Source organism: Eleginops maclovinus, chromosome 9 (genome assembly GCF_036324505.1).
Source record: "Eleginops maclovinus isolate JMC-PN-2008 ecotype Puerto Natales chromosome 9, JC_Emac_rtc_rv5, whole genome shotgun sequence".
NCBI classification, from domain to species: domain Eukaryota; kingdom Metazoa; phylum Chordata; class Actinopteri; order Perciformes; family Eleginopidae; genus Eleginops; species Eleginops maclovinus.
This window is the reverse complement of record NC_086357.1, coordinates 25,061,806-25,071,292: the sequence shown is the minus strand read 5'-3', so window position 1 is coordinate 25,071,292 and position 9,487 is coordinate 25,061,806. Positions and strand designations below refer to the sequence as shown.

Here is a 9,487-nt window from a genome sequence, read left to right as displayed (position 1 = left end):
TCGACCTGAATCGCCACTGGCAGGATCCCTCTCCATGGGCCCACCCCACGCTGCACGCTGTCAAACAACTCATAGTGCAGATGAACCAAGACCCGGTGAGTGGGCACACACACACACACACACACACACACACACACACACACACACACACACACACACACACACACACACACACACACACACACACACACACACACACACACACATACATGTCCTCCATACTGTGCTCAACACACCTCCACCACAATAATGTCTGCCGGTTTCTGCCTCCCTGCTTGGTTCAGCATGTTCCTCCAATCTGTGTTTAGGGTGTGTGCACCGGGGAGCAGGGAGAGGTTTAGTCAGCACCTCTAAAATGTCAGCCTGGCTCTCCTGGCCATTCGAAACATATTACTGAAGCAAGTCTGCATGCTTTCAGTCTCCAACTCCACTGTAACTTTTTCCCTCCTCCAGTTTCTCAGTCAGAGGAACGCTACACAGGCAGGCCAGGGATTTTTCTCTTTGTTCCTGATGTTAATTATAAGCAGAGCGGCAGGTTGGTGGGATTACTGAAGGTCAGTGTGTGTCCTGGGAATACTCTGCCCTTTTGTACACTCCTCTAATCCTGATAAGAGAGGGAGCGGGATGCAGGGCAGGCCAGGGACGGGGTGAGGCGCGGGGCTGGCATCGGGCAGATTAACCTTTTCCCCCAGCGCTGACACACTGATCGATAGACTCTGTCATGGCAGGGTGATCCACTCATGCCTGTCATTCACACACACCAACACACACATCCTGAGTAAGAAGAAAAACACACATACTTACAGTCAACCATCACACCATGAGAAAACTGCATTGCACGGACAAACAGGTGTTTCTTAAATCCAATGAAATAAGGCTTAAAGTCCCTGTGGGGCAACTGTAGTGCAACATGAAAAGAATGAGAAAGAACTGTGCATACAACCAACAAAAAGAGGTATAAATGCATGTTATTTCCTCCATAATAGCCATTTTACTCTCTCCAATGCTCACCTATAGATACAAAAATAGTATGGATCCTAGCCTGAGCCCCTTGCAAGAATCCGGGGATGGATATTAGGTTTCCCAAGATGATTACAGGTGAAAAAAATGAATAATAACCCCCTAAATGATATTTATTTTGCTGATTTTTACCAATCTTTGTCCTTTTCCTGTAAAATATTCTCTGTTCAGGTCTCTTAAAACCTTCCATTTAATCAGAATCAGAATTAGAAGTGATTTATTCATTCAGGGCAAATTGAGTTTTATGTGTTTGATTTTATAATTCAATTTAAGAACAACATTTAAATATTTACATAAACATACAAAGTAAGAAATTACAAATTCTCACTTTATAACAAAATAAATACAATTAAATCTTAATAAAATATCAAACGAACACAAACATTTAAAGTAAAAATGACCGATAAAATATTCCAAAGAAAATAAATATTAGACAGTTCATTAAAGTTAAAAGTTAATTGCCACCACATTGGCTCAGAGTTCCTGACAACTGATAAGCGATCAAAGGTAGAATATATTTATAGTATGAGGTCATAAGCAATTGCCCGTACATTCACATATATTAAGTCTCACTTTCCTGCATTTACCAAATATTACTACAGCCTAATAAAAGGACTTCCTGCCACAGTGACCCTTAGTTCTCTGGCTTGGTAAACTCAGCCTCCAGTCAACACTGTATGGTTTCAAAAGTTTCCTCCAGTAAATCCACTGCTGCTGGTCATTCCCTCTCTTTCGTTGTTGATAACCATCCCACCAGCACCTCGTGTAGCCGCCCTCCTCCCTGATGATTGCCTTTAGTCTTGCAGAGTTAATTTGGAGGCTTGGGCAACCTCTCCTCTTCTGTCTGTCTCTCTGGCCGCAGCCTGTTAATCCCATCAGACACACTACTCATGTCCGGGGCTCCCAAATGCCACTTTCAATGCCAGCTCTGCAGCCAGGAGGCCCCGCGCTGCTGCCCTCTATTCATGCTCTGCTCACACAGCGGGCACAGGGTCTAATGAGGCGACCAGGGTTGGAGGGCTTCGCTGGAGGACTCCATTAACAGCAGATCAGCAGCAGCTACAGCACACCAGTTGGATTAAACTAGCATATTTGGCTCCGTTACTCACTGCTAACTCTGCATAGTCATGTGTTTATAAACTAGCAGACTGAGAGAAAACTGGAATTGGAAGTACCTCTCATTTTGTATTTGCATTTTAAGTAATTATATGGTACAACAACACAACAAACAACACTAATACATAAAACAACAGTTCACAAATAACAGAATGATACAGTTAAGAGATGCATTAGACCTTTAATTGACATGTTGAACCTGTATTCATTCGCAGTGTTTCATGTTGTTTATCTCACCTATTTTCCAGCTTTCATCAAAGATATGAACTCAATTTCTATTTATCGAGATTATTTTTCCATTTCATATATTTCATTTACAAGATCCTTCAATTTATGATGTTCTCATATCTGAACCAGTTCCTTGTCATTTGAATTCCTTTGTGCTACTCTTGTTACTGGGGCTAGGGGTGATTTTCCATGCTGTACCCTACAATCATGCATAAAGGTTAGTGACATAAATTAAGCTAAACTTTTTGATGTGCATGTGTCTGAAAATGCGTTCAGGTTTTGGGTAGGGAAAACAGTTTCCAGCGAGTCACTCATATATTTAATAACAACAGTTAATAAATATAATGAACTCTTCATAAATATTGCCATCATCCTTCAAAAGAATCCATAGAGGTTGATGTTGTCGTTTGTAGGAATGTGCTTTAAAGCTGTGGTGGTGGATATACAGCCGCAGAAGGAATCACTTCAGCATTATCAGTTTTATTTTGAATAGGTTTGTCTTTTGAGTTAAATGGTTTTTTTTATTGTATTCTATAAACTACTGGCATTTTTTCTCTGTGTTGGAATTCAACAGACACTGGAATGGCTGCCATACATGTAGAGATAAAGATTTACGAAAAAATTGGAGTGGCTGTAAGACTCATCCATCATTAGGGTTCAATGCTCGCAGTTTATGACACCTTGGGAGCCATTAACTATATTTTAAGTCAACTCCCAACCATGACCCAAAACATATAAAATATATTGTTATCATACCTGGCGTCTGCTGTTAATTGTGTCAGAAAAGCCTGTTGACAGCTGAAACAAAGAAGTTAAACTGTGTTTTGATAGATGTGCATCTCAAGGTTCCCTGCCAAATGAAAATGGATGCCCTCCTCTCGCACGATTTGGTTGATTGCCTGCTCATATAACTCTGACAGCAGCTACTTAGTGTGTCGTCAACTGTATTCATTAGTTGCTTCAATATGTGCTTTTGTCAGAGTGTTACTGCTAAAATAACTATTTAAAAACGGTATAAGCTGGTCATAAGTCAACAGGTCTTCGTAGGTTGCCGTTATCTTCAGGTTTGTTCCTTACTGAAGTAAAACCTATGCATATTTCCTTTGGGCCTTTTGTACATAAATCTGACGCTGACATTTTGTCAATCACCTCGACATCCTTCCTACTTTAGATACACACACTTCTGTGCTTAAGGCATCATCATTCAAAGTCACATTGCCCTCCATTGCATTAAGGAGCCAATTCAGTTTGAAACCCCATCAACCATTCAGGTGACAGACACCGTCGTCGCTCCACAGTGATTGTCCATCATTGTGAAATCAACGGCACTCTCTTCTCTGCTTCGGAAAATAGCTTCCTTGTTCTCTTCAGGCAATAACCGGCTTCAATAACTGGCTGAGAGTCGCTAGACAATAACATTTAAATAAAAGCTTGTTGCAGGAGCAATCTAAGCGGCATTGGTATGGATGGCTGGAAACTTTTATTTGAATATTTGGATATAAATGCAATGCAGTGCAGAACATTTGCACTCACTGGTGTTTATACAAAGAGAAATGATGTTCCAAAATCATTGACTTAAAGTCCCATCAGCCAACTCACTTGGAACAGTTATATTATTATATCAACACAGAGTGAGTACAGTTACACTTTGGCATCAAGGCTATACATTATGCAGTCTGTATAAACAGATTGGGAATAAATGATGCATTCATATCTTACAAATGCAAACTATACTCTGTGCTGTTTGAGATTTGGTTTGAGACTTTTTTGCCTCCACGCTGCTCGTGGTTGTCGGTCATTCTCTTGAACGTTAAATGTCAGGAATGCCTTTTGGGAATGTATTCCAATTTGGCACAGATATCCAAAAAGAGTCAAGGAAAAACTGATTTGATTTTGGTGATCAAAGGTTAGTATGACCTTACGAAACACCTTATGGCTACAACCCAATAATTCATATGGTAATTATGAAAATGTCACGCTGTCCTAATAGGATGCATTGATTAACTGATGCTATTTGGATCAAAGAAGCCTTATTATGCTTTCTGGGGTTTTCCCTTTTCTGAGTTATAGAAGTTTGAATGCATGTTAATGGTCTACAAAGGTTAAAAACCCTGTGTTCCTTTCAGATGGAGTTTCTCTCCCAACATGTTTGCTAGTGCCTGCTTTGTCCTTTGAACACTCTGCTGTATTGCAAACCGTATTCTTGTGGGAGTAACGTCTGGGGACAGGTTTTTAAAGTAAAAATAGAATATATATATACCAGACTTCTTCTTTCAGCAACCGAAGACACCCATGTGGTTTAGGACTTAATGGAGCATTTAGTGGAGTGAATTTTCGGCTTACCTTCATTAGGTGATAATATAGAGGACTCTGCAGGGATGTTTTCTGTGTCTGACAGTCGTGAAATATGCAATGATTTCTTATCAATTTAACCATTGGAGCAGATGTTAAAGGTCCCCTATTATGCAAAATGCACTATTTGCTGTCTTTTATACATAAATATGTGTCCTCTGTGTGTAATGAGACTCACAAAGTGTCAGAAAATACAGCCCTCTCTCTTTTCCTCCTTACATCTCTAAAAACGGGGGTACAAACGAGCTGATCCAGATTTGCTGCCGATATGAGGTCATATCTGAAATGTGGGCTGGTTTTACATTGAACTCCTGGCAACGTCCCGCCCACGTGACACGTCCCAACCTATCGTCTGCAATATACAGTCGCGAGCTGAACCCCCTCCGCAGCACCTCTGTGTGTCTGTGTATTCAGCAGGATGTCTGCAGGAGGAACTTAGAGTTGTTGTATATATAATATAATGTCTCTGTTCTAGTGGTGAACACTGAGAAGTGTTTCAGAAATAATGCTGGATGTGGTTTGGAACATAATGTGGGGTTTAATCACGGCAGCGTTTAGCTGAGTTTCTCCATTAGAAACTTCTCTCTTCACACAGAGAGCTGCATGACGCTCCAAAGGGGCGTGGCCAGCTTCAGCTCCAAATGTGCGTGGCCAGCTTCAGCTCCAAAGGGGCGTGGCCAGCTTCAGCTCCAAAGGGGCGTGGCCAGCTTCAGCTCAGCTCAAATTTAAAGCGACAGTCACAGAATCAGCACTTCAGGAACAGGGCTGAAATAGAGGGGGATGAGGCATGCTACAACAGGGTGATCTGTTTGGTATTGTGAGCAAAACAGTTTTGTATAGATATTGCCCTAGAATATATTGTTCAAACATAGCATAATATGAGACCATTAAGCTGATAGTTCAAGTTTTGTTGGTTAGTTTCCGCCCCTGGTGGGTCAACATTGCTTAATGCAGCTTTAAAGTGATGTGGTGCACATTCTCAAATAATAAATACAAAGTGAAATGTAAAATAAAGGTGTGATCAGACATTGTGTGAATGGCAGCTAAGTATATGCTCATAAGTTGGCCGTTAACTTCCTCTCCATCTATCTGAAGGCGAGCGTCCTCAAGCTGTTTCATAAAATTCCATCATTTACCATCTGCAGCTGAACATTGGTCAGCAGGGAAATGGCTGAAAGAGTCAGTGATGCAAGGAGCTATAATCTGTTCCCAAGCTACCCTGTTGTTTGTTTTGAAAAGAGAGAAATGGAAAGGGAGAAGAAAATAATGGAAAGGAGGCCAAAGAAACAAATGGACCCATCTACTTCCTAAAGCGTTGCTTTTCCAGCTCATTTATCAAAAGCAGGAGAAGAATTCTCTTTGATTGGCTGATTACCAGGAGCATTCATCACTGGCCGACATATCCCCACCGATTTGACACTGCCATTTTGGATAATTTGTTAAAGATGACAAAGAGGTCATTGTTGCCTTGGCTTCTTTTTGACCTTTTTAATAATAGAAAATTAATTTTCCACCTGAAACAAATGTATTAGGTGCTGTCAGAGCACCTAGATGAATTTTGCTCCTTGAAATCCTGCCTAATGCCCTCCTTCTTCTCCTCTATAACTGTCTCTCTTTCTTTGTTCAACAGCCAGATTTGCATTGTATTATATGTGTGAAGCAGCCGTGTGTGTGTGTGTTTTCCCCCTGTCTTGTCCGTCGTCTCTCCATGTGCATTGTCCCCTGGTGTCAGCCAACCATTTCTGATCCATTTCTGAGATTTACGGCCAATTTTACCCCATCATCCCTGCGTCGTTTCAATCCCCCCATCATCCCTCTTTTTATCTCCCTCCGTTGGAAGCTAAATTGCCGACTTTTCACAGGAAGATACAGATGAAGCTCTCACACTTTCACAGGTAATTTCTATGCCATTTTATCAACTTATTTCACAGGCTTTTTACCTTATCTTAATTTTTTTACAGCACAGTTGAATTGCTTCTCTTTGCTCCCCCCCCCCCCCCCCCACCCTTTACCTGTTCTCCTGGCAGGCCCTCCCAACAGATGTGGCAGCTTATGTGGCACTAACAGGCCCGGAGCAGAGGGCTGCCTCGCCCGTTCAGCCTGATTACAAGTCACCTCTGTGTTCATAAACAGACAAATACCGCCATCAATTTGAGAGGCTGAGAGGTAGGTATTGGGGGGGCGGGGGGACAATGAGAGCGGCAGAGACAGAAGGAGCGAAAGGTTTTGTGTCATTTACTCTCGTCCGTGAAGCAGGTCATGCCATCTGCCATGTTCTGTCACTGATACATCATTAGAGGGTCACTGACCGTGCGACCTGTGACCTGAACCGGCTCCTCTGACTAAACGAAACGTTGGGAAGAGTTTTACAGTGTATGGGAGATATGACGGATTCTCTTTGATCCTTTTTGTGCGGGTGAGTTTGACTCATTGGGCTGCTTCACAAATTCACACCTTGGTTGCTTTGCTTATGGGTCATACCAAAGGCTAATGAGATATTTTAACTATCGCTTTTCCCGCCCAGATTAAACTCATCGACTCAAGATGGAATTGAATGTTTGCTTAATTTCCCCACAATCAAAGTTTAGCAGTCTTACTAAAAGCAACAGGGCTGTCTAGCTTTGGCTTCCTTTACTTGTTGAAGTGTTTGTTAGTCTTTATAGTAAGAGTTTCCATATGGGGTTAGGTTTGAAGTGTGATTGTATGGCCTAAAATAAGCATAGTTAAAGCACTTTGAATTGCCTTGTATATAAATAAACTTGCCTTGCCTTGCATATCCTTCTTACTTGCATCTCGCTTACAATGTGCCTAACCTAACAGCGTGCTACAAATACATTATTTTTTGGGGTTGTATGTAAAACCGAAATGGAGTTAAGGCTAACATTACGGTTCAATGTGCTCGTTTTGGATATGAACTTTGCACCAAGCAATCCCTGCCAAACTTTACTTACAAGCTCTGACAGCGACCATGGTTTTGTTGTCAACTTGTGAGGTTTAAGTGCTTTGCAAGGTGTTCATTTAACTGTTTTGTAAGTTGTCGTGTGAAACTCTGCCACAAACTTTACAGGTGTGTAGTTGAGATAAAAATCAATTGAGTTGAAAGATGATCGGAGCTAAGGATGATCTCGTTGAGGATGCTAATTCCTTTGCCTCGGAAAAGCAGCTTTAGCCGTTTTCATGTAGCACGATATCATATATGTGGTCGTTGTGTGAAATTTTATGACATCTTTAAAAGGTTCTCCTTAAAATTAAGTGGCTGTTATTATTCAAAGGTCAGCCAGAGATGGATTTTCAACCAACCCGTAAAACTAGCGTTAGCTAAATTAGCTAGCTAACAACAACAGAAGATGTGCTTTTGTCGCTGCTCTTGCAGGTATCAAAAGGCAAAGTGCATAATGTGGATTATATGAAGAGTAAGTTTACATTTCTTTTCTTGGACAAGCAGCAGTTTTCCCTTTCCTCTAAAGGTATGTTGCTGATGCCAGGAGCTTTATTCAGGAGCTTGTAATCCTGCTTCAATCAGCTCCTTTTCCTTCCCGTGTAAAGATAAGCCCGGCATTTACGGCCCTCGCCGCACCCCCCGAACCCCGCTCTAATTAATATGCAGGAGATAAGTACTTGTCTGACAAAATTCATTCATTTGACCTTCTAGGTTTTACACTAAACTGTTTGCGGCCGCTGCAAGTTCAGCACAAGTTGAGAGTTCCCCTGAGTTTCTGCAGCGAGATGGGGCTTTGGTTTCTGTCTGAGAGCTTTAATTTGGACAGCTTGCTCTCCCTCTGTTTCTCTCTCACTCTCTCAAATTGTCTTCTGACTTTCATTCGGCAGTCTCTGTTTTCTTAATTGCCCCTAATTGCTTAATTACAATTTCAAATGAACAATTCTGGAGGTCAGAGCGGTTTGTTAATTGAAGCATCAATCACCGCGGTGGGGCCTTCAGAACAGTCTCCGTTTGATTGACAGGGCATTAACTGGGTATTGTAGTAGAGCCTGGACATGACATTGGTGGGGGCTCCATGGCGGAATCCACTGTTATGGCTGCTCCTCAGCTGTCCTTCACATGGAGCTGTGAAGGAGAAACCTTTTGGGTTAGATTGAGGACAGGGACAGATTTCATTGATCTGATTGTAGTGTGTTCTCACCCACAACAAAGAGGATGTGGCTCTTCATCTTCTTGCAGTGCGTGTTTCCTTTGTATTCATTCAGGTTTCTTTTGATGCTTCACTTCAGGGGGATAAATATCAATAACAGGTGGCTTTTATACTCCACTTATGACTGTATTAGCCCTTCAGTTTATGCATGGCAGTCGCTGTATTTTTACCATACAAAAAAGACATAGGTGTTGACATCATTTTTGCACTGGAGCTGGATTATTGGGATTTCACAAGATAGTCGTGGAATCACAATATCACATGTTACTTCATCGCATAATGCATTTGTGTCGAATCACCACAGTCGAACAATACCTTTCTTCTATACCTGTGAAAAACCCAGGCACGGTTAAAGTGTTTGTCAGCTAACGTTCAAAAACAACAACTCCTAAAGAGGCTAGCGTACTCTCTGCCTCAGCACGAGTTACGTCAGAACTGGAGAGAATTTCTTCAATTTAAAGCAGAGTGATGCATGGCTCTGAAGGCTTGGAAAATGTCCCTTTGCTCTTATACTGACTTGGCTTCAACAACAGTTTAATTGACGGATGATTCATCCAATCACCTGCCTAGTTTCTTTTGAAAGTGCCTGCCCCTTTTCAAACTTTCTAATGTCAGTTTCC

General features: G+C 41.7%; 1 protein-coding gene across 1 annotated transcript in view; it reads left to right on the top strand.

Annotated features, from left to right (window-relative positions):
* Positions 1-9,487, top strand: part of agbl4 (AGBL carboxypeptidase 4) — a 310,302-nt gene that overhangs the window by 281,395 nt on the left and 19,420 nt on the right. Inside the window, exon 9 of the mRNA XM_063891997.1 lies at positions 1-95. This exon is cut by the window's left edge and continues 17 nt beyond it. Within this exon, the coding sequence (XP_063748067.1) occupies positions 1-95 (95 nt within the window). The remainder of the gene's footprint in view (positions 96-9,487) is intronic.